The sequence below is a fragment of the Adiantum capillus-veneris genome, chromosome 10, assembly GCF_014529385.1.
Source record: "Adiantum capillus-veneris isolate H3 chromosome 10, ASM1452938v2, whole genome shotgun sequence".
Taxonomy (NCBI): domain Eukaryota; kingdom Viridiplantae; phylum Streptophyta; class Polypodiopsida; order Polypodiales; family Pteridaceae; genus Adiantum; species Adiantum capillus-veneris.
The window spans coordinates 11,432,668-11,449,359 of NC_140940.1; the positions used below are offsets into that span (position 1 = coordinate 11,432,668).

General features: G+C 41.1%; 1 protein-coding gene and 1 long non-coding RNA gene across 3 annotated transcripts; one reads left to right on the top strand and one right to left on the bottom strand.

The window, feature by feature from the left end:
• Positions 1-7,562: 7,562 nt before the first annotated feature.
• LOC147448447 (uncharacterized) lies at positions 7,563-9,649 on the bottom strand. Of its 2 annotated transcripts, none has more exons than XM_086521062.1 (2): positions 9,498-9,649; positions 7,563-9,367 (listed from the first exon to the last, which is right to left on the bottom strand). In XM_086521062.1, the coding sequence occupies exon 2, from the start codon at positions 9,350-9,352 to the stop codon at positions 8,120-8,122; it is 1,233 nt and encodes a 410-aa protein (XP_086377188.1). In that variant the 5' UTR covers positions 9,353-9,367; positions 9,498-9,649; the 3' UTR covers positions 7,563-8,119. The 2 variants fall into 2 exon arrangements, with proteins under 2 accessions (XP_086377188.1, XP_086377189.1); XM_086521063.1 differs by having other exon boundaries at positions 7,563-9,364; positions 9,498-9,637.
• A 95-nt stretch (positions 9,650-9,744) lies between these two features.
• On the top strand, positions 9,745-11,351 carry LOC147448448 (uncharacterized). The gene is made up of 3 exons (XR_015189494.1): positions 9,745-9,876; positions 10,055-10,146; positions 11,054-11,351. It is a non-coding gene; the product is annotated as an uncharacterized LOC147448448 (long non-coding RNA).
• The last annotated feature ends 5,341 nt before the right edge of the window (positions 11,352-16,692 follow it).

The following is a 16,692-nucleotide window of genomic DNA, read 5'->3' on the forward strand; positions in this document are numbered from 1 at the left end:
TAACTGTTTTGTTTTTGTGGTGAGCACAAGAAGAGCCAAGTTTATTCCTCCGTAGGGCATGTGCCGATGGAGGTTAGATAGGCAAGAACTGAGCTTATCTGTAGCAGGCTCTTAAGTTGCAAGGACATCAAAACATGATAGTTTTACAAGGATCAACAGACTTCTAATCAGCACGGCTTCCAATGCCTAGGAAAAGGTTGGCAAGCATGTTCTTGCTAATGATAGTAATCTAGAGGTTGTGGAGATGGACTTAGCCTCAGAGGTTGGCTTATAATGTGCAATTATAATGGTGTAGATGCTATGGATATGGTCTTAGTCATTGCTCAAAGGTGTTTCCTCTTGAGCCTCTAAGACCTAGTGCACCACTGTGGATAGGGACGAGGATCTAAACAGAGTTGATAATAGATGAGGTGGTAACATTGGGTTGCAATAGGGGGCCATGCTTTTTCAGTAGGAATTTGCTTTAGGAAAGATAGTGTTTGCTCTTTGCTCGGATGGCTAGGAGTTGGTCACTTTGAAGGTCTAGTATGAAGAGCCCTATATATTACTGACTATCAAGTTTTAGGACATTATAAACGCCTCTAGTTCTTATGAAAGTGTATTTTTGTTTGATACTACACACTTTCAATAGCAAATAAAACGCTTGTTAAGGTCAAGCCTAGGCTTGTAGAGCTTAAGGTCAAGATGATGGTGCAAGCTTATTTCTATGCTTATTTCATGGGAAGGATGCATCTGTTGTATGCCATCTTGATCATGTCCAAAGACGTGTGATCAATAATAACCCTTAGCTAAGTGAAAAGTCAGCATTGGATTCGCTTGTTTTTGTAACTGCATGAAGGTCTTGATGATCATTATTATATCTTGAAAATGTAAAAGAAGCTAGATTCTACTTGCCATTACATCCAATCAATGCAAGTATTGAAGGTGGACTTTGAACTTTGGTATGAAAATGATCTACCTCCTTCCATTTCTAAAGTGCATGCAAAATGGTTTGTCTTTGTATAGAGTGGACACTATAATTTACCATTTTTCCAGTTACCTATGCTGCTCGTCACTAGAATTTTGAGGTGAAGAATGTAGGGTTTGTAGTAAGTATATTAGGTTGCAATCAAAGTGTTATTGACATAGCTTACTCACATTTAATTAAATACACAAAACAATAATGAGATTTGGTCAAGATAATGACAATAAGGAGACTAATTAACCAATGTCTTGATACAATGCTCTCTTACGATGTGGGCAAAGATAAAAGCTTTTGTAGGAAGTTAGGAAGGCCAACGTTTCCATTACTTTACCTACTGTGGAGGGAATCATGAGGTTGAAATGAAGGTGGAATCCAAAACCCTTAGAAGTGGCTTTTGGTAAGTGATACAAGCAAGGCTCCCAATGGGGTGTACACATGACACATACATGGACAATTTAGAGAGGATACACATGGGAAGGGACAAAGTTTTCTCTTCCCAAGAAGCCTCCCCTAGAACTCTTTGTGAGTGACAACTTGACAAAACAATCATGATGACATGATGGTAATGGACCTTGTGCCAACATGTCTCTCGCTAGTATATACTATTGTACATTATAATCATAACCTTATACAACATCAGACACTATAGTTTCATGCACAACATTAGGCTTTGAGTAGGGGAACGGAGGGAACTTTAGAGGGAGATTTTTTTGGAGAATGGATTGTCTGGCAATTTTTTTGAAAAAGCTCTCTATAACAAGTTTGTGTTGGATTCCTTAATCTTATGCAAAAAGCTCCCCCCACCAAATGAGTGAGAGCCACTCATCACACACTCCATATAACTTCTATTTGCTAGTTTAACTTCTCTCTCTCTCTCTCTCTCTCTCTCTCTCTCTCTCTCTCTACAGAGAGATGTTGCCTCTAGGGAATGATCCAACGGGTCAAACACATGAAAGAGCAGCAATCTAACAGAGCATATCATGTAAAGAAAAATGACAAGCAATACGCTTCTTTTCATGGAATTTAGGTTAATTTTTCACCCCATCATCCAAAATTGTGTAGTCACATCAACAAACACCGCAATAGAGTGGTGGTTGGGTGGTTGGAGATCTTATATGCTCAGCGCATAAGACCGACACAATCCACCGGGTCAAACACATGAAAGATCAACAATCTAAAGGTGGGTAGTGTGTAAAGAAAGGCTAGTGTTGTTGTGCTGAGGTAAGTGACAAAGAGTGCGCTTCTTTTCATGGCATTTGGGTTAACGTCGCCACCATCACCCAAAATTATGTCACCACATCAACAAACACTGCTATAGATTAGCGGTCGGGTGGTTGGAGGTCTTATGTGCTTAATGCATAAGATCGACATGATTCACTGGTCAAACACATGAGAGCACAGTGACCTAATGGTGGGTATCATGTAAAGCAAGGCTGTTGTTGTTGTGCTCAACACATAAGACCGAACAAGAGCGTAAAGAACATTTGACACTGAAGAGTAGACCAAATGCATGTAAGAGCAACGATCTAATGGTAGGAAGCTTGTAAAGTAAGGCTGTTGTTGTTGTGTAGAGGTAAATGACTAGCAACGCACTTTTGGCATTTCATGGTTTAATGTCTTGGCCCCTCACCAAAAATTGTCCCGCCACATCAACAGACACATTGCATTAATAGAGTGGTGCTTGGGTGGTTGGAGGGCTTATGGGCAAGACTTCTAACAATGGGCTTGCACACAAGCTAATGGACACTTGAAGACAAGGGTATAAGTTTGATACGCAAAAGCATTATACGACACCTGATTCCACCAGAAAAGCAATACATTCTTCACCTTGGAACACAACTAAATTAAAATACTAGCATTAAAGTAAATGATGCTGGATATAGTTTCTCTAATGCAATATTTGGACCATTGTAGAGGCTAAACTAAACGTCCACACTCGAGGTGCTATTTGAAATATCTACTCTAGGTTACGGGCGGGTGGATCTAACTCCATAATGCTTGGATGCAGCCCGAATAGAGATGCTTCCTTTAGGGAATGATCCACCTCATCTGCATGTTTCTTGTCTCGCTCCTTTAGACAACGGGCTTGCGTTTCAAGAACAGAGCGTAGTTTGGTGGAGAACTCTTCGTTGCTCTCAAATATTTTCATCATACAACCCATCTGACTCTCGAACAAAGACAACGCTTCACAGTTTCCTTTGTACTAGACGACAACGTCGTTTTCATTTGTATATTATGCGAGCAGTGGCCAAACAAACTAATGTCCACATTCCATATCCCCTGCATGCCGAACAAAAGTCAAAGCATGTCGAAAAACTTTATTTAGAGACAGTGGATATCGAAGTGTACTCTCGCATAGTTGTCCCACCCACCTCTTTTGTCCAATCCTTCTCCTCCAGTGAATCGAACCAGGCGTTGCCTGGTGGTATGTCAATGGCCTCTCATGTCCAAGTGTGCTCTTTTCTCTGATCTCTCTCATGCCTCTAGAGAGTAAGAGGAGCAGAGATAGACCGAGAGAGAAGGAGAAAGAGACTAGAGACTCACCTCAATATGAACACCGACAGTAATCGTTAGCATGTAAGTATAGGCTATTTATAGGCCCTCCTCTCTCAAGCATGGCTTTGACTCTCTCTAGAAATCATCTCTTTTACTTTCTCTCTCTCAAAGCCCGCGGGCTAGCGCCGAGAACAATAGAGAGAGTGAGATGTCGCAAAAAAATGTTGCCGCAAAAACACCAGAAGAATAACCCATTCGCTTGCAACCTCTCTCAATCATATCTTCCACTCTCTTTCTCTAAAATTTAGCGCTAGTGCCAAGCTGAATGTGGAGCGACAGATTACATCTCTTTCACTCTCGATCTCTCAAATATCTCTTTCATGCTATGTTATGCCTCTCATAGTGGGCGCTAGCGCCAAAGGTTCCTGCAGCAGAAAGTTTACACAAAAAGTTTAATGCTAAAAAGCCAAATGAAAGTTCCACTTTCCTAGATGACGACTCCATGCTTTTGACGGCACCTAATAGCATGGCTTTGATCTTTACGTCAACCATCAACCTCCTCGCCTTAATTGGCGGCTCTGACTCCCCAACGGCCGTTCGCTTCCACAGAGCCCCTCTGTCGCCCTCAACGCCCCCCCTTCTTCTCATCCGAGTCCTGACTGGCGGCCCTCCAACCCTTCTATGCAGCAACCTCTTTCTCGCTCTCACACACGTACATACAAACACGCACACATGTTCGCATGCTCAAAGTAACCTCTCTCTCATGGTGGGCGCTAGCGCTCACAATAGCTCAAGCCAAAACTGAGCCACAACGGCGTTGGATTTTGCTTTTTTTATAATTTTTCATGCTCTTCTAGCAAGTTGACTTCGTCTACCGATTTCGCCAGCGCTAAGATTTTTTTCTTCCTCTGCAGCCTTTGCCAACGTTCAGGCTATGGCGTCGTTCTCTTTTGTCCTGCAGCCCCCCTTTTTTTCCTCATTGCAGTGTTCTTCTTCTTAGGACTCTTTGGATCAGGTTAAGATTGTCAGGCCTTAGAGAGGAACAATTTAAGATTAATGTGGATGAGAATGGTGCAGAGGCGATTAGAGAGAGAGAGAGAGAGAGAGAGAGAGAGAGAGAGAGAGAGAGAGAGAGAGCCGGCAGCCCTATGAAGCAGAGAGAGAGAGAGAGGAGCCATTTCTTGACTCTGGCGATCAAGGCCAGCTCAAGATTGCTAGGTGGTGCACACGGAGGAAGGGGGTGATAAATGTCGTGCAATACAGAGGAGAACACACCTCTGGTTTTTGAGGCATCGTACAGGAGGCAGCTGCATTTTGCAGAGAAAAGGGGTGTATCGCACGTGGATGGGAGACACACACACACACACAGAGGCTAGGTGCCAGGTGTGTCAAGCCAACGGGGAGAGAAAGAGAGAGGGAGAGATTCAAGGAGGGAGGGAGGGAGGGGGGGGGGGGGGGGGGGGGGGGGGGGGGGGGGCGGGGGGAAAGAAATATTTTTTCCCCTGTGCTCTGGTTGCCAATTGATTTTGCATCCTGCCTCTATTGGAGATACGCAAATGCATCTGCGGCCTTGTTTTCCTCTATCTCTTGCTCACTCTCTGGGTGCTCCAGTTCTTGATGGCGAGCCTTGCTTTCGATATAATGCAGTGACTCAGGAGGACGAGCTGCCAACGCACGTGTTTTGGAGAGACGATGAGCTGTTATTGGTTTGAGCGTGTTGGGGAGGCTTCTCTCTCTCTCTCTCTCTCTCTCTCTCTCTCTTTTCTCATCTATGTGCACGCCCTTGCTACCTGTAGAGCCTGCAGAGGCTTGTTTCATATGCTTCTTTCGTCTTGCAGCCACCTTAATTACTCAATTTGTTACTTCTATTAGTGCACTAAGTTTCCTACATTCTACAAAGCTACTAGTATTTTTTAAATGTGAGTCTTGACTCGGCCTTGGCTCCTTGTCTTGGTGTCTTTGGCTCCTATTGAATTTCCCTACTTATTTTCTACATTTTACAAAGCTTTTTTTTTTTTTTTGATATTGACTCTGCCTTGGCTCCTTGTCCTCATGTCTCTGACTCCTATTGGAGATCCCCTACTTATATTCTCCATGTCTTCATTCTGAGGTGCCACCAAGCTCAAGCTCAAGATTTGTTTCTTATACCTAGATCTCTAGAGAGTCAGAGATAAATGGGGGGGGAGAGAGAGAGAGAGAGAGAGAGAGAGAGAGAGAGAGAGAGAAATAGAGAGATAGAGAGAGAAGAGAGAGAGGAATGGGGAGGGAGTTAGAGAGAGAAGAGAGAGAGGAATGGGGGGAGAGAGAGAGAGAGAGAGAGAGAGAGAGAGAGAGAGAAGGGGGCGGGGGGAGGGAGAGAGCTGTTGAGAGAGGAATGGAGGGAAAGGGATCGATAGAGATATATGGATAGAGAAAGGGAGGGAGAGAGAGAAATTGTATGGAAAGAACCGTAATTGCTAATTTAATATTCTAATTCGTTTTGTGGGGTTCATGATTTGAGAGGGTGGCTCGTGTCTTAATGTTAGATGCCAATTTAATATTGTAATTCTTTTTGGAGAATTCCTTGATTTAATAGAGTGACGTGTTTCTTCTTGTCCTATCCCTATGTTTGAAGCATAATTTTTTTCGATGTACATGTTACATTGAAGTTTCAATTGGATTGTGAAATAGCAAAGAAAGCTCCCTCTAAAAAGCTCTCTCCAACAAGGGTGTGGAAAGCTTTTTTCTTGCAAACACTACTCTGAATGAAAGGAAAGAAAAGATTCCTCGAAAGCTCTCTCCATTCCCATCCCCTTAGGCTTCAAATCGGTCTTATACTCTTCATTCACCTCAATTTCATGAATACAATAGAATCAAACCCATCCTGAAAGGTGTCAAGATTAGAGTTTTCACTCTCAACATGAGAGCCAAATGAGGGATTTGAAATAGGTTTATTAACAAAACTGGAATTCAATTACATTGCATCCTTTCATGCGCTATCACATCCAACCTTATCCTTAAATTTCTATATATCTACGTCCCTCTACACCACTAATACTTCCACTATCATCAATCACACTCAAGGAATCAAATGAATTAGTTAGTTCAAAAAATCCAAAGAAAAAAGAACTCCAAGGATCGGATGATATAGCCCAAGGGATTCACATTTCGTCACTCACCCTTGCATACAAATATAAGGGACTCCATATGTACTCCACAAAGCTTATATCAAAGCCAATTCAACTCAAGTCCTTTTATATTAAAAAAAGAAGGAAAAAATTATTGGGAAATGCACAACATAGGGCCCTAACTGTCAAATTTTATACTTGAACAGGAGCGCAAATGAGAGCTCTACACAACCTAGCTTCCGCCACCATGTTCATGGACTTCTTGATGAGAAACACATCCTCCAATCAAGGTTTTGGGCTCTCGCATGGACATACGGGTATCTCTATTCTAAATCACCCAACCCCCCGTCCCCTGAACGCTTTCATTGCATAAACTTCTCCTCTTTTGCCAAGATCGTAAGCTCACTTAGGACATTCTTAGTTGAAAAAAATGTGGTTTTGTTAAATTTTTTTAATAATCACTTAGCCAAATTTTTGAGTGCCCACATTTGTATAAACCCAAAACGACAAAAACAACTCACCCTTGTAGGTGACACATGCATAGAGACAATTGGTGCACACTGTTTATGCACATTTTGTGCAAGCATGATTTACTTGCATTTGAAAGCACTTATAAAATATCCTTGAATCTCCAAAAACAAATCACAACGTTTTGCAATGTATATGTGAAAAAACATGGTAATAAATGAAAACCCACCGACAAGTTTTACACATAGTTCACATGTGGTTTACACAATAAAGTAAGTTCTCGTAGTGCATGCATTGTTCACATAATACAAAATGAGTTATACATTATATTAGTTCACATTAATCCGCATATGGGATTTCAACCTTCTCCACAATTGAAGTTGAATAAGTGACACCCAGACACGAGTATTGCAATCATATAGAACGTGCATGTTAGAAGAAGCATGATATTGAGTCATGATAATCTCGGAATTGTCAGTCTCTCTAGTATCAATGCATTAATTCTTCCCATACAATGAAGCATGATATTGAGTCATGATAATCTGGGAATTGTCAGTCTCTCTTGTGTCAATGCATTAATTCTTCCCATACATTGTCAACAAATACAATACCCATCTTATTCTTTTATGTATGATCTTTTGGAAAGATTACAAAAAAAACTCATAAAGGTCTGTACATTCTGGCTCCATGAAATCAAGAATTAACTCTTACTTCTACAACCAGTCACTTCAGTCAGAAGTGGGCGAAGGCAAGCCACAAGTATAAGTTATTTATGAAGCAATAAAATGAGAAGGGCCAAAAGAGAGCGAGCAGCATTGGAGGAGGTAGGTAGCATGGGGAGGATGTAAGTAGCATGGCCCTAAGTGCTATTCTCAAGAAGATGTTTATATTATGGAAGGGGAAGAGGCGGGGGGGGGGGGGGGGGGGGGGGGGGAGGGGGGGGCGCAAAGCAAAGGAAGGGAAAAATTCTGTAGAGAGCTTTATGTAGATGAGCCCCATTACCTTATATGAAAAGAAATCTTTCAAATGAAAGATTCTCCTCATTGAAAAGGATTTAAAGACATTTACTAACATTAAGGTGAGTTCAATATACACGACCAAAGGCCCCGCTCTTATGGCTTAGATTGGTAAGCAACAATTTGCCAAGAGGGCCCCCAAAGAGATGATTGGATGATTGGAGGGGTACAATACTTGTGCCATGCCCATATCTACCCTGCTCATTTATTGTGATAGGCACATCGACTATTTCTTGCGGTTGGCCCAATCTGGGTAGTTGTGGGGTGTAAGCAAGAGGGCGTACTAATGGTGATGGTGGTGGCCTTGTAGGAGGAAGAGGGGCTATTGAAAGAGGAGTTGCGTATGGTTTCCCATGAGTAGGAGGAGTAGTTGGTTGGGGTAAGGGTATGTAATTATTTGGAGGCATTGGTAGAGGCATGGTAGGTGGTTGGGGTGACATTGGCCGGTCATATGGACTCGCATAAGGAGTTGTGATGTGACCGTATGGTTTCCCATGAGTAGGAGTAGTAGTTGGTCGGGGTAAGGGCATGTAATCTTTTGGAGGCATTGGCAGAGGCATGGTAGGTGGTTGGGTTAACATTGGCCGGTCATATGGACTCACATGAGAAGGACGTGGTGGTTGCGGTAACAATGCTAAGGGCTTTGAAGGAATGGGATATAATACACCTTGTGACTTTAAAGGGAGATCATGAGTAGGCTGGCCCGTACCGAAGCCAGTGCCAAAGGGTGGTTCTTGAGACTTTAAAGGGAGATCGTAAGTAGGCCGGCCCGTACCGAAGCCAGTGCCAAAGGGTGGTTCTTGTGACTTTAAAGGGAGATCGTGAGTAGGCCGACCACTACCAAAGCCGGTGACAATTGGAAAGAATGGTTCTTGGTCACCCACATTCAAAAACACCTTATCCCCAAGGATAAAAGTAATGGTCACCTCCCCATGGAAATCCCCAGAGTTGGTCTTGAGAGGGTACTTTTTGACATATGGCTCATGCAAGCGAGGTAAAAGAGAGATGTCAGTCAAAGGGATGCTTGTCTCACTTACAAACTTGGGGCCCAAGGTGCTCAAGGTGAAGATCTCCAGCTTGAGATGGCCTTCTCCTCTTTGAAGCACAGGTTCAGGGATCATAAAGCCTAGCTTCTCATTCCAAGCCGGGTTTAGCCCGTTGTGGTAATCTAGTTGTGTGGTGTAGTCCACATATGGTGGGAAATTCAACACTGCATAAGTCTCCATCTTGCTTAAGTAGTTCACATCTTTAAGATTGCTTGCCGAAACCAAGACGATCTCGATCAATCGTTGCTCTGCCATATTGTCCTTGATCTTCTACAAACAACACAAACACAAATAGAGAGATTTTCAACCAAGATTCAAGCTTGAGTCTTACAAAATAACCCACCACAAACAGCAAGGAGTGAATGGCGGCTTGAGCACTAGGGCTAAAGTGAGCACTTACATATGGGCCTGCGGCGGAGAGCTCTCAACTCGGATGAAGAAGCTCAAGCTCACGAAACCCCTATAAAGACAGAGAGAGAGAGAGAGAGAGAGAGAGAGAGAGAGACAGAGAGAGCGCTCTCTCGCGTGGATCGCACACCAGTCATATTCTCCTTTACTCTTTACGTTCGTTTACGCAACACGCCATTCCCTCCCTCTCTCTCTCTCTCTCTCTCTCTCTCTCTCTATTCCCCCTGGACCTGGCGCACCACGTCTTGAGTTCAAGACTGGCGCACCACGTCTTGAGTTCAAGACTCGTCCGATAGATCTTTGAGGTCTCTTGGGATTGTCCATGGCTTACATGTCCTACACCAACTTACCACATACCATGACTTTGAAAGGTAAGAATCTTTGAAGACCAAGATAGTTTCACTCGTGGCATTCTTTTTGGTGTCGTCGTATGTCTAAATTGCATACTTCCTATAACTACATCACCTCGCAGTCATGTAGAAATGTTTATGTTTGTAAGGTGACTAATCGTTAGTTTGCTATGAGAAGTTCCAATTTCTATTTGTGTAGAAGAACCCAGTCTTATTCTTTGGATGGCATGGTCACCGATCATGGCAATCGAAGCCAACAACCAAGCCATACAAATGGGCAACATATTTCAGGTTTCTACTTGATAATTTTTATTCTTCTTCATTGTCAAGAAGAACACGATCTTACTGAGATTTATCTTCGAGACTTTTTTGTCATTGATTATGACAGTCAAAGGCAACCAGCTTGTATAAATGGGTAGCAGATCTTAGGTACTCCTCTTGATGTTGAGGACAGTATTCCATTTAACACCATATAGTTTCCATTGCACAAATTTTGTTCTCTTAATCGTCTATTTTCTATTCCATAAATTTTTCTTCTCTTTGTTGGGCATAAGAAAATGTCTTTCTTAGACCCAACATATAAACTACTTGGTATTTGGTGTTTAAGTTTTTCTATCATTTTTGCTTGATATTTGTCTACAAGGCTATGAATCTTTAGTTTGAGAATGCAAAATTTGAGTTTGAGAATACCTTCAAAAACACCAATGGAGGAAAATTAATTTATTTCAAAACAAAATTTTATGATGCCAAGTATATTATATTTTTTCATCTAACCCTGTATGTGTGTATACTTCATTTATAGTTGTGGCCTTGTTTCTTTTATATTGATTTGGTGTTTGTTAAGTATGTTAATCATTGTGGATTTGTATTCTTAGCAAGAAGGTTTGATTTTTTAGCAATTTTATTAAGGATGCACAATGAAAATATGACAAATGCATTAGAGAGACTACACAACATGGTTGACATTTCAACTAATTATCATGGCATTACATCACCTAAAAACTTGCAAGAAAACCTGATCGTAATGCTCATAGCTAAGTCTTAACTCTCACAATTAGCTTTCAAAAAGTTTCTTGAAAATAGTTTTCGAAGGCTATGATCTTTAGTTACATCCTCCTTTTTGAGATTCAGTGTGTCTCACTAGTTTTGATACTTTGTGCTCAATCGATTTGCTCGTGTCTTACAGTTCTGTTTGCAGGGTTTTCATTCATTTACATGGATACGCTCATCGTGGCAATGGACACCTCCTTCATCCTAGCCTTGATAAAAAGTACATGGCCAACTTCTCTACCTAGGAGGGCATATGATTATTCAATAATCCTCAGTGCATATTTTTCTTATGTGAAGTTGAAAAAGATGTGTGCCCATGAAGTGTAGCAAGTCCAATAAAGGATTATCTCCTTGTTTGAACAAGAGATTTTTGGTGCAAAGCTTATGAGGGTTTGGTTGCCAATAGCATTTAAAGCCCCTTTCTCTCTCAAAAGCTTCCTTTTGCCTTTTCAACCTGTCGGCTCTTTGAGCGGCTTCTTTTATAATGACTGATGACTGCACTCTGATGCACTTAGAGCTCTATTTGCCTACCTTCTGCTTTCCCTTGGCAGCTATCTTCCTTTCTTCCTTTGTATCAAAGGGTCCTTGATCACTTCTACCATATATATAGGTGGTTGATCTTCAAACTCTAGTTCATCAATTGGGGGGAAATATTCGGACGAGCAGATTCCAAAAGATTACTTTCCTCTCTCAACGCTTCATAGTTGAGGATCTTCTCCTTCTTTCTCTCTCTTGACTAGCCTTCCTCCCTCCCTCCCTCTCTCTCTCTCTCTCTCTCTCTCACACATATAATTGTTCCCTTGGCAAACACACCTTGATCAAACATCCATGATTTAAAAATCTCCCTCTTTTATTCCTCTTTCATGTACACTCATACAAGCTCATTAATTTGACCTGTCATCACTCTCTCTCTCTCTCTCTCTCTCTCTCTCTCTCTCTCTCAAACATCATTATCTATGTCCAGAGAGTGTGGTCAAAGGATGCACTTTCCCCCCCAAAAAGGAGGTGGGAAATTTTATGATTTTCGGCCTTCCATAACTCCCACATATGATTTCCGATTTGAGTGAAGATCATAGATTTGCAATCTACGCGTCGAGCTCGTTCCATATATATGCTACATGATATGGTTTTACCAGCTAGATTTTAAATTCCATTTTGGGGGGGAACTTTGAATTCAAATAAACTAGCCGTTTTGCCTGTTTGAATTCAAAAGCCGTCCTTTAATTACTTTCTTACTACTAAAGCTTTGACTTAATTAAACTGCAAAATAAAGAGGCCCTCCTAGACCCCATTCTCTTCCTAATGCATGGGGATTTACTCTAGGTTATGGTAGGTGCATCCACGAACAAAAGAATTGTAGACATCTACTTTGCCTAGCAGAAGTTGAGGTATGAACATGTTTTCATTTTGGCTCAATCCAAGCACAAGAAAAGTGAAGTACAAGTGCCTACGAGCCAAATAAGATTTCTTCTTGTCCTCCCTATCGGTGAAATCAGGGAATGTGCAGTAGGGCTCATCCTTGATGTGCATCTCATACACCCCCACATGCCCGTCTCCTGCATGAGACTCCACCTTGAAGACTTCATATGCATTATCTATGATGGATTTTTCCTCAATCACCTTAGCCTTTAAACAAAGAGCCAAACCAATTTTCTTTGTGGCCTCCTCTGAGATGGAAGTACACAATTTGACTCATGCTATTTCTTAGTATTGAACCACTACTACTTGCTTTTGTTGAAGCGGTAGAGGAGTCATCTCCACCCTTGGGAGGAGTCTGCATTGTTGTTGCACCAATCGTCCTTTTCCAACTGAAATTATACGCCATGCAAAATCTCAACTTCTTCATCTGTAAGATTTGTTCCTAGATCAACTGGCCAAATTGTTGGTGGAGGAGGTGGTCTTGTATCTATGTTATGATCTACCACATAATAATGAATAAGATGGTTGAGACAAAACCAAACCATTGCCTCACTAGCCCATTTGGACATTTTCTATACCCCAAAGAAGGTACGAGAGTCCATTTAGTACATGCCACTATATTTTGTGCACATCTTTTTCCACCATTGGGGGTGCCACTACATGTTACACCGCTATCGATTGGAGTTCTAATTTCCCACATAGCTTCATTGAACTTTTGCTCCAAAACAAAAACCTTTGCCTTGTCTTTAGAATTATAATTTACTGCTCCTGAATCCTCCCTAAAAATGATCTTCCTAGGCCTTCCACATTATGCGCGATCACGTGTTTTTGCATTGTAATTTGGTCTATGTGTGGATCATCCTCAACACATCAATCACAATCGATGGCCCTCACTTTTAATTCCGAACGGTTTCTTTGTCTCTTTCAAGAGGAGTGTGATCCTTATACATGGGTGTTCCAGATGTAGCCTCATTTACTACTCTTATCAACTGTGTTGGACTAGAGGAAACTCTCTCCTTGAGTCTATCAAATGAAGGATCCTTTCCAATATACTTACCTTGAGAGTAAGAAACTGCCTTCATGATTTGTAGTATTGCATTCGCCATATCTGAAGTACATGCATCATACAATGAGATTTTATTTTTTTGAATCCCTTGCTTGCAAGCCAACTCCCATGCTTACTCTCGACCAAGTTAGCTCTTGGAGTGTTTGTCCCATCCCTACTTCTCTCTACAATTGTCATGATGCTCTCCCAATGTGCAATACATAGCTCTCACCAACTCAACCAAGAGTCCATTGCCAAGATGGGTTTGTCCATGCAATGTCCATTGCGCCACCATTGTTGAAGGAGATGAGACTCTGCTACAACTTCCTCCCTAGAGGGGGCTAAACGGCACTTTTTGCACATCTCTTTGTGAGTTTGTTGAGATGAAGAAACAATGTACTTTTTTGTGTGTACCACCATGCCTTGCTTTCAATGAAAAAGGCGGATTATCTTGATATTGTAGAACATTGTCTTTCCCACCATTGAACCTAGTGAAAACTACATTCCAATTGGCTTGAGCTTTTTCGGACATGAATCCATGGAAATATACTCTCTCACATACATGCCCCTCCATAACTTCATTTATTCATTTCCAGAAAAGGAATTGTGCTTCCATGTCCTCCTCTTTCATCTCACAAGTTGCAATAGTGAGGAGATCTTGCGTGCTTTAACGTAATACATTCATATTAATATACATATTATTAGTAGTTTCTTAAGATATGTCAAACTTGAAAAATATGTTCCTAAAATAATAAACATTGGATCAGAAACATGGCATGCCATGGTCATCCCAATCTGCCACTTGGTGAGTGTGATCAAATTGCAACCAAGCTGTCAAAGATCTTGAGTTCCACTTTTTCGCATCCGATTAACAAAATCCAATCTAGAGGCAGGGCCAACCATAGACATCTTGAACACAAAGAAATGCTCCCCTTCCACTCCTTGCCTGTGAAACCTACTTCTATGGAAAAAATCATATGTGCAATCCCTTTTTAGCCGTAACAGAAAGTCTACACCGAAGCTATCCTTTGTTGGTCCATTTCTTGTTGCTACCACGGATCTATGAAACTTGTATTATAGAATTTAGTTTCTTTAAAATAATATGCACAAACAAGAGAAACAAGTAATCATACTCACCAATTTTCCTCCAATAAGGGGCCCATTGCTTCAACAACATTTAGAAATTCTTGCTCGCCAAGTACATGGCGAGAGCCCCCTTCTTGCATTAGATTTGTTGTCACAATTTCCTTTGTACCTTTCATGCACCTGCATTTTTGTCTACACCGAGGACTCATGCAACCATTTGTTTGGTTTTATTAGTGAGTCTTTTGGATGTACCATCCCTCATATCATGCTGGTGATTTCCTTGATGTAACCAGCAAGCTGCTCATGCTTTCATCCCTTGGCATGACATAATATATGAAGCAATCACATGTGCACAAACAAAAGGGTGGTTGTCCACAATAGTGGCAATTAGTAAGTTTGACTCAAATTCCATCACAAAAATTGCCCATATAAGGTAATTTTAGCATCTTACCATTGAAATAAGTCATGTTTGACTCCCCAAAATTAACCAATTTGTGACAACTTTCATTGAGACATTTTAGGGCACCTACACCTTGGCTTTTGTGACACACTCGAGGAAATGCGATGCTAGAGGTTTGCGGTTTTTTGGTCCAGTGGTGTGGATCATACTTATGTTCCATAGCATCCATTGGATTAACCTTTCATAAGGTCGGTGGAAACTCAAACACCATTGTACACATTTGGAATTTTCGACACTTGTTTGGTTTCCACCATCTTTGAAGAAGGCTTCGTCAATCTGTTGGGCTTTGTCATTGAGTTGCAAAAAGACAGAATACTATTTGTTCTCCTTACCTCACCATAGTTTTTCAATTATTTCTCCCCATAAGGTTGTTTGGGCTATTAAGGTCTACACCACTCGAATCCGAGACTAAGTCATCTTTGACCACCACCACGAACTTTATAGAGAGAGATTGTCCACAACATAAAACTCCTCTTCTAAAAGTGATTGCTTGTTTTATCTAGTGGCACTCTCAACTCCTCACTCCCAACCATTGTCCACTAAATGTTTTTGGCACAACATGCTCTTGCAAATATCTAGCCCCAATAATAATCTTCCCGTTGGTAAAGGGAAAAGCTCTTTCGAAAGAAGGGAACATCATAGTGCACAACATGATAGCAGAGTTGAAAAATTAGTAGTAGATTGGAAAAATGAGAGTGGAAGTGTCTAATGGTTTTTAGAAGAGTTAAAGGAATTTTATATCAATCCTAATGCTTATTACTATTATTTAATAATTTTTTTGAAATCTAAATTAAATCACTTTTAAAATATTTGTATTTCATTACTGGAGAGGGTTCTTTTGGATGCCTAATGTCATTGTTCACCAACGTTACAAAAAAGAAATTGGCATTACTAATGCAAACAAAATTGTTCAATCCATGTTACAACAAAGATCTTCCATGTTGAAAACCAAGCAAAAACCATTATAAACTTATATATTTTGGTATTACAAAATAAGGGATCCAACGACTAACTTACTGAGAATGAACCAACTGAATGTCATTGTCACCAGAGTTACAAAAAAGAAATTGTCCAAACACATTACAAAAAAATATTGCGCATTAAAAACCAAGAAGAAACCATTACAAACTTAGATATCTTGATATTACAAAATAAGGGATCCAAAGATAGTATGATACAAGTAGTTGAAGCTCTTTCCCAAACCGGGTATCCTAAGCTCATTTGGTTTAGTGCCCTAAGAGTTGACAAGTTTCACGTCCATGGTGGCCAAAAGTATGAAGTGGTATACTGCCATCATCGAGTTCAAAAATTTGCTCCTAACCGAACTAGTGAGATACCCACCCTCAAAAAGCTTCCCAGTCGCATACTTGATCACGTTCGCTGCAACCAAAAGGTTGCTTAATTAATGCCATTAATAGTCATCAAGTTTGGCCTTGAGTTCTCCCAAGTATGTAGACCCATTATCACATAATTAATGAGGCGAGCTATGTTTTCCTTGATCTTTTGTGGTGTCCTTGCAGTGTGTGTAGCCTCCTCATTCTCCAAGGTGGCTTTTGTAGAATTTGAATGAATTCTTGATTTGCAAAATGTTGGAGCGAGATGATGATGATGGCATTTTTGTGTGTGTGTGTGCGCGTGTGTGTGTGTGTGTGTGTGTGTGTGTGTGTGTGAGAGAGAGAGAGAGAGAGAGAGAGAGAGAGAGGCAAGGGTAATTTGAGGGAAGTTAGTATTGAAAAACGAGAGAGAGATAAAGAGAGAGAGAAAAAGAGAACAGGGA